The following is a 19,820-nucleotide window of genomic DNA, read 5'->3' on the forward strand; positions in this document are numbered from 1 at the left end:
TAAGCCCCCCAAGGGCAGGGTCCTCTTCCCTCTGTACCAGTCTGTCATTGTTAGTTTTGTTTACTGTAAGTGATATTTGTATTTTGATGTAACCCCATCTATCGTACAGCACCATGGAATTAATGGTGCTATAAAAATAAATAATAATAATAAATCTGATATGAAGAAGGACTAGGGGATCCTAGTTAATGATAAACTTACTTTGAGCAGCCAGTGCCAGGCAGCGGCTGCCAAGGCAAACAGGATCATGGGGTGCATTAAAAGAGGTCTGGATACACATGTTGAGAGCATTATACTGCCTCTGTGCAAATTCCTGGTTAGACTGCACATGGAGTACTGTGTACAGTTTTGCGCACCAGTGCTCAGGAAGGATATAATTGAATTAGAGCGAGTACAAGAAGGGCAAGAAAATTGGGATTGGGGAACTACAATACCCAGAGATATTAGCAAAATTAGGATTATATAGTCTAGAAAAAGATGACTGAGGGGCAATCTAATAACCATGTATAAGTATATAAGGGGACAATACAAATATCTCTCAGTGGATCTGTTTATACCAAGGAAGGTGATGGTCACAATGGGACATTTTCTGCGTTTGGAGGATAGAAGGTTTTTCCACCAACATAGAAGAGGATTCCTTACTGTTAGGGAAATGAGAATCTGAAATTCCTTGCCTGAGGAGGTGCTGATCGTAAACTCAGCCAAGGGGTTCAAGAGAGGCCTGGATGTCTTCCTGGAGCATAACAATATTGTATCTTACAGTTATTATGTTCTTTTCAATGATCTGGGGATTTATTCCAGTGGAAAATAGGCTGAACTGGATGGGCAAATGTCTTTTTTCGGCCTTGCTATGTTACTATGTTACAGTAAGATCATGTAATCCTGTGGTAAGGAGAACAGAAGAGCTGATCAACTTGCATAAAAAGTGTAACACAACACGCTGCCAACGACCTGCAGCTTAGGATGGAGAACAAGAAATTGTATTCACCATGAATGGATGAATCATTCCAAGTGGCAACCAACTTGGGAACCGCTACATATACTGAAAAGATAGAAGAACAACTATGCCAGCTATGAAGGTAGATAGATATGAGCGGTGAAAGTGCCCAGTATCGAGGTCATGGTAACGACTGCAGTGCGTGCCAGCGGGGTCCTATAGCCGAAGACAAGCAGGCCAAGAGGCATGGTCCAAAGATATACATCAAAAAAAGAAGAACGTAGAAGCAGATAACCATAAAATAACAAGATTTTATTGAAACATACGTAAAAACATTATAGTAAGAAATGTAAAAAGTGGGGATAGAATCTATGCAAAAAGAAAAACCACCACAGAGGTAATAAATCGTAGTACTGTCACATATATTTAAATTTTACAATGGGTGCATATAGTTAGTATATATCATACGTTATGGAAAGAATACCATTAAAAGAGTCCAGAGGGACTTCTCACCATGTAATTTACACCAAAAACTGACAGGAGGGCGGTGTATGCACGAAAAAAATATATATCTCAGATGTTTACCAAAAAATGTGTTCTTGAATGAATGATTTACAACAAGTGTGAGAGGACTAAACAATAAAAGGGCTATTTAAAGAATAAATAATGATGAAGGGGTGTAACCTTTTATACTGAATAAATAAGTCCCAGTGGTGCACCACTGGGTCTTATTTATTTAGTGCATACCCCGCCCTCCTGTCACTTTTTGCCATAAATTACATGGTGACAAGTCCCTCTGGACTCTTTTAATGGTATTCTTTCCATAACGTATGATATATATTAACTATATGCGCCCATTGTAAAATTTAAATATATGTGACACTACGATTTATTACCTCTGTGGTGGTTTTTCTTTTTGCATAGATTCTATCCCCACTTTTTACATTTCTTACTATAATGTTTTTACGTATGTTTCAATAAAATCTTGTTATTTTATGGTTATCTGCTTCTACGTTCTTCTTTTTTTTTATGTGTTCATTATTTTGAAGCTTTGCCACTGATCTAGGCAGTCTTTTTTGCTTTTTGATGTATGGTCCAAAGATGCATGCGCCCTGTTATCCCAAGCCTGGATATATAATGTGCCATCAGTAAATAGAATGGCAAGGGAATGTATAATGGGTGCTGGGCCTAATATTTATGGAGATAAATATGGAAAAGGACGCATTATACATATACAGGGGTAGTGGTGAAGAAAGTGTTTCCCCTATGAGCAACCTATTAATGTGTGTGAATATTATTGGCGAGCTGTAAAGTGTTAAAATGTGGATGTGCTGCTAAGTACTAAACGGAAAATTATCCCAATTGTAAAATATATTTTTTGCTGTTATTGTGAACAGTTAAGCAAGTTAAAGATTAAATGATGTCTAAAAGGCCTAAAGTTAAAGATGACTCATTTCCTTTGTATTTTAGGCAATTATTTATATATTGGGAGTTTTTACATTTTAAAAAGTACAAAAAGGAAAAGGGGGAGATGAAAAAGTTTGGGCACGCTTGGAGATTTGTGTGCTCAGATAACTTTCACCCAGGTTTCACACCTTAATTAGCTTGTTAAGGTTATGGCTTGGTCACTATCATTGTTAGAAAGGCCAGGTGATGCAAACTTCCCAGCTGTATAAAAACCCGGCCTCCTCTAACCTTGTGCCAAAAAACAGCAGCCATGGGTTCTAAGCAGCCGCCTAGCACTCGGAAAATGAAAATGGTGGAGGCCACAAAGCAGGAGAAGGAGATAAGAAGATAGTAAAGTGTTTTCAAGTTACTCTTTCCTCAGTTCGAAATGTAATTAAGAAATAGCAATTAGTAGGAACAGTAGAGGTCAAGATAAGGTCTGGAAGATCAAGCAATATATTTCTAATATTAATGCTCCAGTAATGGGAAATCTCCACATACCTTCACTTGCAGAGCCGCACTCCACTTATATGGCTGCTCTGTGCGCACAGGACCTGTTATGAGGTCACAGGAAGGGAGGAGTCAGGGGTCACATGATCAGGGGCCTCAGTGTATGCAGGACTCTGCTGTGCTGGTTGTCATGGTGCTGGGTGAGGGGAAGTTTATTTGTGGGGTCAGGAGGGGTTTACAGGGTGGATGTAGCAGAGCCGTGTGTGTACGAGGTGTACGGAGCGGAGCCGTGTGTACGAGGAGTACGAAGCGGAGCCGTGTGTACGAGGAGTACGGAGCAGAGCCGTGTGTGTACGAGGTGTACGGAACGTTGCCGTGTGTGTACGAGGTGTACGGAGCAGAGCCGTGTGTGTAGAGGTGTACGGAGCAGAGCCGTGTATGTACGAGGTGTATGGATCAGAGCCGTGTGCGTACGGGATATATGGAGCGAAGCCACCTGTGTACAGGGTGTATGGAGTGGAGCTGAGTGTGTACGGTGCTGAGCCGTGCGTGTACAATATGTATGGAGCAGAGTTGTTTGTGTACGAACAGGAGCCATGTTTGTGCGGAGCAGAACCATGTGTATACGACATGTACTGAGCAGAGCCATGTGTGTATGAGGTTTACGGAGCGGAGCCGTGTGTGTGACGCGGAGCTTTGTTCCACCATATTTTGATTTGTTTAATAAGCGGATTTTTATTTTTTTATAAAATAATGACTGGACCCATCTGAATATTCCATGTATTGTTCTCCAATATTTCCTCTCTATTATTACTATCTGTGTATTATCGTCTTGTGTCTTTTTCCTTCTTCCTAATATTATTCTGCGTTCCACAGATGCAGGAGACAATGGTGAAAGTAATGCCTATCATGAAGGAGAATCTTCTCCAGGCATAGGAGGCACAGGAAAGGGTCTATGACCAATCAGCGAGGCTGAGGCAGTTCCAGCCCCGGAACCCCATGCTAGTGCTTATCCGTACGGTGGAGAGCAAGTTCCTAGCTAAGAAGCAAGGCCCATACGAGGTGGTGGAAAAACTGGGTGAAGTTATTTACAAGGTACAGAGCCGGGTCGATGGAAGCCGCACCAAGTCTATCATGTGAACTTGCTAAAACCTTGGTGAGACCGAGAATTGCTGGACGCCCCTTGCCTGGGAGCCAGTCCCAAAGCCACAGTGGACAATATCACTGTTGTGGAGGCTCTAATGCCTGCCCAGAGGCAACTGTGTTGGGAGCTGTTGCAGCAGAACCATGACCTGTTCTCAGAGCTGTCAGGGCATACTGAGGTGGTAGAGCATGACGTGTTGACAGAACCGCATGTCAGGGTGAACCTCAAGCCCTATAGAATTCCAGAAGCATGTCAAAAGGTAATTTCAAATGAGGTGAAGAGAATGCTAGATCTCGGGGTGATAGAGCAGTTGAAAAGTGATTGGTTGAGTCCAATCATCCTCGTGCCAAAGCATGATGGTGAGTGACGGTTCTGCAATGACTACCGCAAGCTGAATGAAGTCTAAAGATTTGATGCATACCCAATGTCTTATGTGGACAAGCTTATTGAGAGACTTGGTCCCGCAAGGTACATTACAAAATATCAACTTCATGGAACACATACCCATAAACCTGATTAGAATGATGAAATGTAATCACATAATTTTTATGGGCTATAACAAGATTAATATAGGGATAATCGCTGATAAACTTATAAACAAACCACATACGATCAAAAAACACCCAAATAACGTTTTTAGAAAAATTACAAAAACTTTATTGACTACTTAAAGGACATGTGTGTTATGACCTGGTGGTCAGGACAATAATGGACCTGGTGGTTAAAAGCACACGGAATGACCTGATAGTTACTGATAATAAGGACGAGTTCTGGGACGTGGGAACTCTGCTGACCGCAATCCCTAAACCTATCAAACACACTAGAAATAGCCGTGGATTGCGCCTAACGCTCCCTATGCAACTCGGCACAGCCTAAGAAACTAGCTAGCCCTGAAGATAGAAAAATAAAGCCTACCTTGCCTCAGAGAAATTCCCCAAAGGAAAAGGCAGCCCCCCACATATAATGACTGTGAGTAAAGATGAAAATACAAACACAGAGATGAAATAGATTTAGCAAAGTGAGGCCCGACTTACTGAAGAGACCGAGGATAGGAAAGGTTACTTTGCGGTCAGCACAGAAACCTACAAAAAGACCACGCAGAGGGCGCAAAAAGACCCTCCGCACCGACTCACGGTGCGGAGGCGCTCCCTCTGCGTCCCAGAGCTTCCAGCAAGCAAGACAACAAATTAAATAGCAAGCTGGACAGAAAAATAGCAAACCAAAGAAATACAAGCTGGAACTTAGCTTCTGATGGGAAGACAGGTCACAAGAACGATTCAGGAGTGAACAGACCAATACTGGAACATTGACAGGTGGCATAGAGCAAAGATCTAAGTGGAGTTAAATAGAGCAGCAGCTAACAAATTAACCTCGTCACCTGTGAAACTCAAAAACACCCACCAGAGGAAGTCCATGGACAGAACCAGCCGAAGTACCATACATGACCACAGGAGGGAGCCCGACAACAGAATTCACAACACATTTGATAAAGCCAGGGGAAAAAATTGAAAAAGGCTATCACGCCGAAACGCGCGTCGGAGTGGGTGCACTCTGTGGTGTCTGCTGGTCTTAGCTTGCTCAGGTAATTATTTACATCATAATAGGAATTGTTTCATGATATTAACAGATTTGTGACTATCTACCTGGTATAGGACCTTGCAAGGCTGGACTTAGTGTTTTACATTTGCTGATATCTATTACTGGCAGTACACTAGTTGTGATATATGTATTTTTATGTATTGTTATCCATATGTGTGCACCCCTGCGTTTCTTACGTGCACATCGCGGCCTGAGTCCATAATATTAACTAATACCTTCAGTGGCGTAACTACAAAGTTATGGGCCCCGGTGCGAACTTTCAAATCGGGCCCCCCACCATGCCAAAATATTTTCCACCCAAATTCACATTTTCCCTATTAATATTGCACACTATAGCTTTATTGCAAAGTTGTATAGTGTGACCTCAGTTGCATAACTATCCAGGGCCCCATCCTGGCATATATTTGTCCCCCGTACTGACATTGTTATGTAATGTATAAAAGAAAATAAACCATTATACTCATCAGGGGCTAACATAGAAGTCATGGGGATCCATATGAGAAGTATAATGCACCCCCATAGTACTCCTTATAGTATAATACACTCCCCATAGTCCCCCATATAGTATAATACACTGCTCAGTCCTCCATATAGTATAATACACTCCTCCGTATTTTAAAATACACTCCACATAGTCCTCCATATATTAAAATACACTGCTCAGTCCTCCATATAGTATAATACACTGCTCATAGTGCTCCATATAGTATAATGCACCCCTCATAGTCCTCCATATAGTATAATACACTCCTCAGTCCTCCATTTAGTATTATACACTCCACATAGTCCTCCATATATTAAAATACACTGCTCAGTCCTCCATATAGTATAATACACTTCTCATAGTGCTCCATATAGTATAATGCACCGCCATCGTCATCCATGTTGTACAATTCACTTCCCATAGTATGATGGACCATAGTTCTTCATATAGTATAATATATTCCCCATAGTCCTCAATTCAGTATAATGCAGCCCACATATAGTATAATACAGCCACCCCACAGAGTATACTGCAGCCCTGCCATACAATACAATGTAACCCCCATAGAATATAATGCAGCCCCCCTCACAGTGTAATGCAGCCCCTCCATACAGGGGCAGTGAGAAAGACATGAGCAAATGGTGACTAGGGGGCAGGGGACAAGGACACAAGGGGAGTAGGGGAGACAGGCACAATGGTATCATAGGGGGTCTAGGGAGCAAGGAAGACGGGCACAAGGGGACACATGGGGGCTAGGAGGCAGGGGAGAAGGTTACAAGGGGACTAGTGGGCAAGGGAGACTGACACAAGGGGACAAGGGAGACTGGCACAAGGGGACACACAGGGACTAGTTGGCCAGGGAGACTGAGAAGGGGACACACAGGGACTAATGGGCAAGGAAGACTGGCACACAGGGACAAGGGCTCAAGCATAAGGGGAAAAGGGAGACAGGCGCAAGGGGACACACAGGGACTAGTGGGCAAGGGACACTGACACAAGGCTACACACGGGGACAAGGGATAGAAGCACAAGGGGACTCATAGGGACTAAGAGGAAGGGGAGAAGGGCACAATGGGACACACGGGGACTAGGGTGCAATGGAGACAGGTACAAGAGGACACAAGGGGACTCCGAGGGCAGAGTAGATAGGGACGCAAGGGACAGAGGAAGATGGGGGGGGAGACTTGGGAGGAGGGAAGAAGGGGGCACAGGGATTACAAGGACATGGTAGATGGAGAACACACGGTGAGAAAGGGGACAGGGGAGACTCGAGAGCAGGGCAGATGAGTCACACGGGGACAAGGGGCAGGGAATGCATGGGGGGTGCAGGAGGACTCAGGGCATGGGAGATGAGGAGCATTGGGAGACCAGGGGAGGAGGAACAAGGTGTGTACGGGGAGCCCAGAGGAGCACCATGACCTGAACCTGGGGACCTACTAGGACATGGGGCACGGGACAGCAGGGACGAAACGGGGCTGGTGTCACAGGGGGCCAGGGACGCTGGGGGCCGAGACGGCGACACACGGGCAGCAGACACACCTCACTTCCGCCGGTCCCGTACACCTCCATGTTCATCCCCGGATCCTCCATATGGCTGAGCCGCTGCGGCATCCCCCTCCTGGGCGGCTTGGTCCACGTGCCCCCCACTAGCTCCGGAACCGCCTGTTCCCGGTGCCAGCAGCCGCCACAGGCTTTGCCAATATGGCGGCCACCATCACCTGTGCAGATGCTGCACTGCCTGGGCCCCACACACAGCGGGTGCGCGATGAAGTGATGTCATCACGCACCCGCAGTGTCAGAGGCAGAGGGGAATGATGGGAGAGGGAGCATCAGCTGACGCTCTCTCCTCCATCATTGCTTTGAACTGTACCGGCATCATAAACGCCGGTATAGTTCACTGCGGCGGCTGCGACGGGGGCAGTCGGGTGCCTCTGACCTATCAGGCCCCTGACTTGCCAGTCTGTCATAGTTACGCCCCTGCCTCACACACATTACAGATATCACACACACACTTCAGATATCACACACACACACACACTACAGATATCACACACACACTACAGATATCACACACACTACAGATGTCATACACACACTACATATATAACACACGCACTACAGATATCACACACACACTACAGATGACACACACACACTACAGATATCACACACACACACACACTACAGATATCACACACACACTACAGATATCACACACACACTACAGATATCACACACGCACTACAGATATCACACACACACACACTACAGATGTCATACACACACTACATATATAACACACGCACTACAGATATCACACACACACACACACACACACACACTACAGATATCACACACACACACACACACTACAGATATCACACACACGCACTACATATATAACACACGCACTACAGATATCACACACAAACACACACACTACATATATAACACACACACACACACACTATAGATATCACACACAAACACACCAGGTCATACACACATCTCACACTCCTCTCTGGTAAAGGGGAGGCTGATATTAACCTGCAGCTCCTCAGAGTCTCCTGCTTGCACACCGCTGTCATGTCCCGCCCCTCCCCGCTCTCCCCTTCAGTCCAGGGGCTCAGAGCAGGAGATGCTGTCACAGTCTCACAGTGCTGACTGGAGCTGCTTCCAAGTTCCTCTCTCATACCCCGGCTGCCCCCTCCCCCTAGATACGCCTGGGACTGTTGCCGTGTGGGAGGGATCTCATCCTGCACTGCAACATGGTGTCGGCCAGTGCCTCTGACTTGCCGGGCCCCGTCGCAATGGCGACCGCTGCGACCGCGGTAGTTACGCCACTGAATACCTTACATATTTTGATATGTTCTTGTGCACTTTTTTACTTTTACTTTTTGAGGTGCAGTTGGGCTCTGATGGCTTTGTTAGTTGTGGCCTCTGTTCACACGGGACGCATTACAGTTAGCGCTGGTCAGCCCGCCACATGGCGTTACTAATAGGCTAGGATCCAGTTGCTGTGCATACTCTGTGTGAACACTGCTGCAGATTATTTATTTGCACTGGTGTGCCAAGCAGCCATTCCCTGATTGTAGGCTGGCTGTCTTATTTGGTATTATCACACCTGTGTAGTCGCCATCTTTACTTGGGCCCACTGCACCATGAGAGTGCATTTGATTTGAGGCCTAGACAGGTAAGCACCTTTGCCTGTTTTTTTGTGGTGTTTTTCCATATTAGAACACTAGTAACTTATGGAATATGCTTATTAGTTACTTGCACATTACCTCATTTTTAAATACTTAAGCCTATATAGCCTATGACTTTTGAGAACCATTTACTATCTCCAAATAGCCACATATTGAGAGTTCTGACAAAAGCCCTATAGTTCTGATAGAGAACAGATGTATCTACCAAAGTCCTCAGAATAACTCAGTCACCCACTAACCATAGTATCTGCTTGCTAGTTAGACTCTGCATATGTTAAGTAATCTATACTTTTTATTATTGAAATACTGATATTTTACAGTCCCCCCTGATTATGATTTGAGAAATATTATAATAAATCCTAAACTCATTCTCTCACCATTCGTATCACATTCATTCTTTATTCTGAAAACTATGTATCAACACCTGTGTTGAATGTCATCTGAGCTTTGAAAATTATATAAAAATTAAATCAGTGTTATATTTTTCCATTTTAACATCGCTCTTAAAATATCATCATCCTTTTTCATTTCTGTCTTTATCTTTTTATAAATTCTCTTAATTTTACACATAACTATTGATACATTATACACAACAAAACCACAATAAATATAATGACAATCGGATGAGATAATACATTTCATGCTGCCATCTTCACTGAAGACTGTGACCAACTAGTTACTGATTGTCCTAAATTTCTCCACCGAGATGAGCCTGACATACTCGTCCATTCATGTTCATTATCATTTAAATTACCTTGCTCATGTCTAAATACAATTTCAGCTTCTTTTGTTTTGTTAACACATTTAACAAACCCTTGTCTTTCTTTATCTCATTTGTCCACGTATCCCAAGGAAAATTATTTATTTGTGACAAATTGAACTGTATCGGAAGGATTTTCAGATATCTTGAGCCGATTCACATAATATTTATACTTCATTCCTTCTTTGTGAGAGTTTTCACATTTCCCTCAATACAATATAAACCTATTGTCAGACTTTGAGCATGTACACAAGATGAAAAGAATGCAGAAACAACTTCTTTTTCTGACATAACTTGGAAACAAATCTTGTTAGTGCTTACTGATGTCACCAAGTCATGGATCGTGTGTACATTCTCCACTCTGGCATGTCATGAGGTATGATTATGGAAACATGAAGGATGAATGACTTTATCCTGTCCAGGTAGACACACTATCTTAGAAACAAAATTTAAGCATGACGAATTGTCTAATTGTTCAGTGTTTGTGCCATCAAATGCAAAATCTGTGTATTGTAATTGATAATATAGCAATTGTGTATGACTAACAGGAATTCCCAAAAGAGTTATAGGAACCAGGGTTTCCTCTCTACCGGACAACCATTATTCTATTCCCATTTGCATTGATCGACGTACCCACACTCTTTGTTGTTTGCGGTATTTTTAACAACATTAGATGCTCGTTGCACAAGAATCATACCTTGTCCCATGGTTTCGATTATCTCAAAGGGACCTTCCCATCTATAATTCTATGGTCCACTATTCCTGAAAGTTTTAATCGTCACTAGAGCCCCTTTTTTGAATTTGGATTCATATGGTAGCTCCATTCTCTGCATTCTTGATGCAGCATGTGGAAGAATGGTTTTCACATTTTCCTGCAACAATTGCAACCATTTGGACCTTTCAACAGCATCTCTTTGAGGTGTGAACAAAAATGGTTCATGTGGAAAAATCAATGGCATTTTTCTTCCTGTCATTAGTTCAAAAGGAGTAAATTGAGTTGTGTAAGAAGTTGTTGCTCTCACAGTCAACAGTACAAAAGGTACAGCATCAACCCAAGTATTGCCTTTATCCAATAACATCTTGGCAATTCTGGATTTTATTGTTCTATTCATTCTTTCCACAATACCAGCCGTCTGTGGATGGTAGGGTACATGAAACTGTTGTTGTACCCCTAGAATAGTACAAACTGCTTGCATGATTGCTCCTGTAAAGTGACTTCCTCGATCAGAGGTGATCAGTCTTGGGATACCCCAAGTACAAAAGACATGATTAACTAATGCTCTAGCTGTAGATAAAGCATCATCTTTCTTGACAGGTAAAATTTCAACCCATTTAGAAAAAACATCTTCCACAACCAATGCATACCTGAGACAATTTTTACCAGATGGTGATGGTCCAATGTAGTAGATTTGGAGGTGCAGTTCGGAGTAGTGGCAGTTTCTGTTATTTTAGTCTTGGATTAAATTGGGCACAAATGAGATATGACTCTGGAAAGGTCGATTATCCATGACCTACCCCTTAATTCACCTCTCACCTCTCTCCGGAGGTTCCTCCCCCTTTTCCTCCTCCCCAATAAAACAAAGGACAAGCAACCATTTTCTTTGGATAATAACGGCCACAGCAGCCAATTTATTAATAATTAAAAGACACTTGGTGAGGTCTTCGAAGCTACAAAAGTCTGGTGCTTTTCCATGGTATTGCCCCTTCCCTCCCTTGCTCCTAGCCGCTTTTCTTTTTTAAGCTCAGGAGCACCGTGAAACCGAGTGAAGATGTTGCCTCCACACAATTAACGTAAACCCGATGTTCCATCGCTGGATATCACCCAAACTCATGACCATGTGACCCCAACATACCATCGCCGGGTGTCACCCAAATCTCGTGTTAATGTGACACCGACATTCCATATCACCCAAATATCACCAGACCACCACCACATACCATCCAATGAAGGGGATTCATACCTTTCAAGAATCCCCACTTCCAATTTATTACCAACTTCGAGGACCCACCAACTCCTCAAGATATGAATGACTCAGTGTAGCAAGACTCTTCGACTCACAAAGTCATCGGACAGCACTCAGAAGAGGAAAAAACCCTGTGGGGGAAAACCTCCAGGGAACCATGGCTGACAGATTAACTTTCCCCTGGGCTTAGAAGGCAAAATGCCAAATTAACTCTTCACTTCTATGGTATTATTGACATGTTAATGCCGCCGATGATCGCTACTGTGACCCAAAATTCCTTCTTCTTCTTAGGTCTCAATGTCCAGCGATCCGTGGTCAAAGAGGACCCCTCCCCCCGGTCAGTCCTTTTTGACCCTTCCTTTGAGAGACCACCTTCGTTTGCCCTATGTCATTTCCTCCCTGCCTACAAGCCAATCCCCCTAAGCTTGTCTTTTGACACCCACAGCTTCTCCCCATAGTCACTCACTCCCTTCCAGTGTCATGGCCGCCTTCCTCTATCCCTGCGTGTGCATCCGGGGGGTACTTGACTCTGGAAAGGTCGATTATCCGTGACCTACCCCTTAATTCCCCTCCCTCTCTCTGGAGGATCCTCCCCCTTTTCCTTCCCCCAATAAAAACAAAGAACAAGCAACCATTTTCTTTGGATAATAACGGTCACAACATCCAATTTATTAATGATTAAAAGACACTTGGTGAAGTCCTCGAAGCTATAAATGTCTGGTGATTTTCCATGGCATTGCCCCTTCCCTCCCTTACTCCTAGCCGCGTAAGCTCAGGAGCACTGTGAAACCAAGGGAAGAGGTTGCCTCCATACCATTAATGTGAACCTGACGTTCCATCGCCGGGTATCTCCCAAGCTCATGACCATGTGACCCCGTCATACTATCGCCAGGTGTCGCCCAAATCTCATGTTAATGTGTCCCCGATGTTCCATCGCCACATATCACCCAAATAGCACCAGACCACCACCACATACCATCCAATGAAGCGGATTTAAGACTTTCAAGAATCCCCACTTCCAATTTATTACCAACTTCAAGGACTCATCAACACCACACCAAGAGCACCTCGACCCCTCAGGTGCTCGAGACCCCACCAACCAGCAGTGCTGTGGCCCTCTGCATCCCTTTCTGTAGCCCTGCAATCCACAAATCTGTCCCCGCTGCATTTAAGTGCACCCCATCTGCCACCCAAAAATGATTTCCCTCTAAATCCAGACCCGCATGGCGTACCGCCACTCCCCCCTTTCACACTACGAATTTGGATATTGCTTTATTAACCTTTATGCGAGCTTTGTCAACCCTTGCACTGACCACGCCCCTGCCAAAATTTCCTAGGTACAATATCAGACCATACTACTTTTATCCCTGATGAAAGCTGCCCATAGCTGCCTCAGATCTTTTTTGAAGTGGCTAGTCAATCCATTACCAAAGCGGGCTCTTAGGTTATTACCCCCTACATGCAAGACTAAAATATCCAGGGCTCTATGGAGGTGAACTGCTCGTTGAAACTCGTGAAGTACCTGCCTCCATACCAAACCTCTAAAACCCAGTGACCTAATTGACGCCATTTTTTTGTGTAACCCAACTGTCTCCCGTCAGTCCATCTGTCTGCTCGCAGCGCTCCCCAGTGAACGTAAGAGTGGCCGAGAATCCAGATTAGGAGTGGGACTTGCCCTGCCACAAAGCAAACATAGGTTAGTGATACATTTCAGTTGCCAGAAGGCTTAGTTCCCTTGTTCCCATAAGGTTGAACGTAAGACCGGTACCGTTGTGACTCCCACCGATCAATCCTCTTTAAAACATCTAAGCTCAAACCTCCCACCGCCGCATCTGTTGCGGCCCCAATCCGGAATGAATGGCCTGCATAACTGTGTGGATCCACACCAGCTTCCTCCAAGCACTTAGGAAACACTTTAACCTCTTAATCCCCAAGGGTGGTTTGCACGTTATTGACCGGGCCAATTTTTACAATTCTGACTAATGTCCCTTTATGAGGTTATAACTCTAGAACGCTTCAACGGATCCTGATAATTTTGCAATTTCTAACTTTGAATTTTTATGCCCTTAAATCACAGAGATATGTCATACAAAATACTGTCATACAAAATACTTAATAAGTAATATTTCCCACATGTCTACTTTACATCAGCACAATTTTGGAACCAACTTTTTTTGTTAGGGAGTTATAAAGGTTAAAAGTTGATCAGCAATTTCTCAATTTTACAACATCATTTTTTTTAGGGACCATATCACATTTGAAGTCACTTTGAGGGGTTTATATGATAGAAAATACCCAAGTGTGACACCATTCTAAAAACTGCACCCCTCAAGATGCTCAAAAACTAATTCAAGAAGTTTATTAACCCTTCAGGTGTTTCACAGGAATTTTTGGAATGTTTACAAAAAAAATTAACATTTAACTTTTTTCACAAAAAATTTATTTCAGCTCCAATTTGTTTTATTTTACCAAGGGTAACATGAGAAATTGGACCCCAAGAGTTGTTGTACAATTTGTCTTAAGTATGCTGATACCCCATATGTGTGGGTAAACCACTGTTTGGGCTCATGGCAGAGCTCGGAAGCGCCATTTGACTTTTCAATGCAAAATTGACTGGAATTGAGATAGGACGCCATGTCACGTTTGTAGATCCCCTGATGTGCCTAAACAGTGGAAACCCCCCACAAGTGACACCATTTTCAAAAGTAAACCCCCTAAGGAACTTATCTAGATGTGTGGAGAGCACTTTGACCCACCGAGTGCTTCACAGAAGTTTATAATGCAGAGCCGTAAAAATAAAAAATCATTTTTTCACAAAAATGATATTTCGCCCCCAATTTTTTATTTTTTCAAGGGTAACAGAAGAAATTGGACCCAAAAAGCTGTTGTGCAATTTGTCCTGATTACGCTGATACCCCAACTATGGGGGTAAACCACTGTTTGGGGGCATGGCAGAGCTTAGAAGGGAAGGAGCGCCGTTTGATTTTTCAATGCAATTGAATTGAGATAGGACACCATTTCGGATTTGGAGAGCCCCTGATGTGCATAACACTGAAACCCCCCTAAGTGACACCATTTTGGAAAGAAGACCCCCTAAGGAAATTATCTAGATGTGTTGTGAGAACTTTGAACCTCCAAGTGTTTCACTACAGTTTATAACGCAGAGCCGTGAAAATAAAAAATCTTTTTTTTCCACAAAAATTATTGTTTAGCCCCCAGTTTTGTATTTTCCCAAGAGTAACAGGAGAAATTGGACCCCAAAAATTGTTGTCCAATTTGTCCTGAGTACGCTGATACCCCATATGCTGGAAGACACAAAAGAGCACAGTGAGGTCAAAAATACTCTTGTTAAAAAAAATCACAGTAATAAGCAAGTGCGAGTCAAAACATGGAAAAAACAGGGTATTTTGTTGATACGTTTTTTTGCAAAAAAATGTATACTAAGCTGCTCCAACAATCGTCAAAGTATACCCATATAGAGCAGTCCTACCTAATGTATATAATCCCTATCTGATGTATTTAAAAACCTGATTATCTGTATAGTACCTGTATAAGCAGGGTTCAGAGAGGGAATTTTCAAGTGGACATGCTAGATGGAACAGCTTTGATGCAAATGACCCATAAGGAGTGGTGGACTCCCTAGTCTTGTAGAAAAAAAGAGAACAATTACAGAACCAGAAACACATGTGCTACTTGCACAATGAACAAGTCTGTAGGAACCTGTTCACACACCACCAAGAAACTTGGAGACAAAAAAGAGCACAGTGAGGTCAAAAATACTCTGTTGTTAAAAAAAATCACAGTAATAAGCAAATGCGAGTCAAAAGATGGAAAAACAGGGTATTTAGTTGATAAATTTTTTTGCAAAAAATGTATACTAAGCTGCTCGACCAATCGTTAAGGTATACCCATATAGAGCAGTCCTACCTAATGTATATAATCCCTATCTGATGTATTTAAAAACCTGATCATCTGTATAGTACCTGTATAAGCAGGGCTCAGAGAGGGAATTTTCATGTGGACATGCTAGATCAGTGGTCCCCAACTCCAGGCCTCGAGGGCCGCCAACAGTGCAGGTTTTCAGGATTTCCTTAGTATTGCACAGGGGCTGGAATCATCACCTGTGCAGATGATCACATTACCACCGATGCAATGCTAAAGAAATCCTGAAAACCTGCACTGTTGGCGGCCCTCAAGGCCTGGAGTGGTGGACTCCCTAGTCTTGTAGAAACAAGAGAACAATTACAGAACCAGAAACACATGGGCTACTTGCACAATGAACAAGTCTGTAGGAACCTGTTCACACACCACCAAGAAACTTGAAGAAACAAGAAACGCCTGTTTGGGCACACGGGAGAGCTCGGAAAGGAAGGAGCACTGTTTTACTTTTTCAACGCAGAATTGGCTGGAATTGAGATCGGACGCCATGTCGCATTTGAGAGCCTCTGATGTGCCTAAACAGTGGAAACCCCCCAATTCTAACTGAAACCCTAACCCAAACACACCCCTAACCCTAATCCCAACCCTAACCATAACCCTAACCCCACCCCTAACTGTTATGATAAGGTAATTCAGTACCACAATGGACATAAAAGTCAGAGCACATACAGTGATCTGACAATAACCCAAAAACATAGAACGAGCTCTGAGACGTGGGAACTCTGCTGACCGCAATCCCTAATCCTCTCCAACCACACTAGAGGCAGCCGTGGATTGCGCCTAACGCTCCCTATGCAACTCGGCACAGCCTGAGAAACTAGCTAGCCTGAAGATAGAAAATAAGCCTACCTTGCCTCAGAGAAATACCCCAAAGGAAAAGGCAGCCCCCACATATAATGACTGTGAGATAAGATGAAAAGACAAACGTAGAGATGAAATAGATTTAGCAAAGTGAGGCCCGACTTTCTGAACAGAGCGAGGATAGGAAAGGTAACTTTGCGGTCAACACAAAACCCTACAAAAAACCACGCAAAGGGGGCAAAAAGACCCTCCGTACCGAACTAACGGCACGGAGGTACACCCTCTGCGTCCCAGAGCTTCCAGCAAGCAAGAAAACAACAACTAAGCAAGCTGGACAGAAAAAAACAGCAAACAAAATAGCAAAAGCAGAACTTAGCTATGCAGAGCAGCAGGCCACAGGAACGATCCAGGAGGAAACAGGTCCAATACTAGAACATTGACTGGAGGCCAGGATCAAAGCACTAGGTGGAGTTAAATAGAGCAGCACCTAACGACTTCACCACATCACCTGAGGAAGGAAACTCAGAAGCCGCAGTACCACTCTCCTCCACCAACGGAAGCTCACAGAGAGAATCAGCCGAAGTACCACTTGTGACCACAGGAGGGAGCTCTGCCACAGAATTCACAACACCTAACCCCAACACACCCGTAACTCCAACACACCCCTAATCCCAACCATAACCCTAACGACACCCCTAACCCTAATCCCAACCGTAAATGTAATCCAAACCCTAACTTTAGCCCCAACCCTAACTTTAGCCCCAATCCTAACCCTAACTTTAGCCCCAACCCTAACTTTAGCCCCAACCCTAACCCTAACTTTAGCCCCAACCCTAACTTTAGCCCCAACCCTAACCCTAACTTTAGCCCCAAATCTAATCCTAACTTTAGCCCCCACCCTAACTTTAGCCCCAACCCCAATCCTAACTTTAGCCCCAACCCTAACTTAAGCCCCAACCCTAACTTTAGCCCCAACCCTAACCCTAACTTCAGCTCCAACCCTAACAATAATCCTAATGGGAAAATGGAAATAAATACATTTTATTAATTTTATTATTTTTCCCTAACTAAGGAGGTGATGAAGGGGGGTTTGATTTACTTTTATAGCAGGTTTTTTAGCGGATTTTTATGATTGGCAGCTGTCACACACTAAAAGACGCTTTTTATTGCAAAAAAACAGTTTTTGCGTCTAAACATTTTGAGAGCTATAATTTTTCCATATTCTGGTCCACAGAGTCATGTGATGTTTATTTTTTGCGGGATGAGTTGACGTTTTTATTGGTACCATTTTCAGGCACGTGACATTTTTTTGTCTCTTTTTATTCCGATTTTTGTGAGGCAGAATGAACAAAAAACAGCTATTCATGAATTTCTTTTGGGGGGGGGGCGTGTATACCGTTCCACGGTTGGCAAAATTGATAAAGCAGTTTTATTCTTCGGGTCAGTATGATTACAGCGATATCTCATTTATATATTTTGATGTTTTGGCGCTTTTATACGATAAAAATAATTTTATATAAAAAATAATTATTTTTGCATCGCTTTATTCTGCGGACCATAACTTTTTTATTTTTTCGCCGATGATGCTGTATGACAGCTTGTTTTTTGCGGGACAAGATGACGTTTTCAGCGGTACCATGCTAATTTATATCCGTCTTTTTGAGCGTGTGTTATTCCACTTTTTGTTTGGCGGTATAATAATAAAGCGTTTTTTGCAGCATTTTCTTTTTTTACGGTGTTCACTGAAGGGGTTAACTAGTGGGACAGTTTTATAGGTCGGGTCGTTACGGGCGCAGCGATACTAAATATGTGTACTTTTATTTATTTTTTTAATTTAAAGAAATGTATTTATTGGAACAATATATATGTTTTTTTTCTTTATTTAGGAATTTTTCTTTACTTTATAACATTGCCTGGGGGGGGCATCACTATATATTATCAGATCGCTGATCTGACACTTTGCAGTGCACTGTGTCAGATCAGCGATCTGACAGACACTGCAGGAGGCTTGCTGGCGCCTGCTCTGACCCGGAAGGAGCCCCGTGGCCATTTTGGATCCGGGGCCTGCAGGGAGGAGAAGGTAGGACACCCTCTGAACAACACGATCACATCGCCTTGCTCCGTGGGTCTCAGGGAAGCACACAGGGAGCCCCCTCCCTGCGCGATACTTCCCTATGCCGCTGGAACGCTGCGATCATGTTTGATCGCAGTGTTCCGAGGGTTAATGTGCAGGGAGTGGTCCGTGACGGCTCCTGGCACATAGTGCTGGATGTCAGCTGTAATATCCCCCGTGAGCGTGGCCTATTAACTATGACGTACTATCTCGTCACTCCCCTATTCTCATTGCACTGAAAAACGCCGTCCTTTAGACGGGCCAGGAATCTCAAGGACCACCTGACACGTAGTCATTATGAGGGGATTCCCAGAACTACTTTCTTGGATAACGTGACCCCGCGCTGCGGTTCGGCCCCCTGTGGCAGATGTGTGGCATGCCCCAATATGGATCGGATTGACACCTTCTCTGATTCAGGGGGAAGTAAAATATATAAGATCAAGAAGGCAATTACGTGCACCACACGCTACGTCATCTATTATGCCACGTGCCCGTGTGGCTTAATTTATGTCGGATTAACTACCCGCCACTTTAAAATCCGAATACGCGAACATGTACGCGGGATTGAAGCTGCAGTCAATTGTACGGATATCTCTACTCTAAATACACTCCCGAGACACTTTAAATTGTTCCATGGGAGTAATGGGAGCCTTATTAGATTTAAGGGAATTGACTCCCTCGATGTTGGTATTCGGGGGAGTAAACTCTCTTCTAAATTGGCATGCCTCGAATCTAGGTGGATATGGACACTCCGGACTGTCCACCCCCTCGGGCTCAATGAGCATTTAAGTTTTGCTCCTTTTTTGTGACCTCAGTACTGTGGATTTGTGTGTTCCTTGTGGACAGCCATCTGTTTTGTTTTTAATTCATTTTTAATATCTTTTTAGATTAATCGTTTACTCTTTTGGCCTCATGACTGGTATGATGCTGCCTTTATGGATTTTGATCAGAAGTGATATACCATATACTGCTCGACT

General features: G+C 43.6%; 1 protein-coding gene across 1 annotated transcript in view; it reads right to left on the reverse strand.

Moving 5' to 3' along the window:
* The window catches only part of LOC138666507 (zinc finger protein 850-like), a 146,187-nt gene that overhangs the window by 21,331 nt on the left and 105,036 nt on the right, over positions 1-19,820 (reverse strand). The window contains exon 13 of the mRNA XM_069754722.1: positions 1,821-1,833. Within this exon, the coding sequence (XP_069610823.1) occupies positions 1,821-1,833 (13 nt within the window). The remainder of the gene's footprint in view (positions 1-1,820; positions 1,834-19,820) is intronic.

Source organism: Ranitomeya imitator, chromosome 2 (genome assembly GCF_032444005.1).
Source record: "Ranitomeya imitator isolate aRanImi1 chromosome 2, aRanImi1.pri, whole genome shotgun sequence".
Taxonomy (NCBI): Eukaryota; Metazoa; Chordata; class Amphibia; order Anura; family Dendrobatidae; genus Ranitomeya; species Ranitomeya imitator.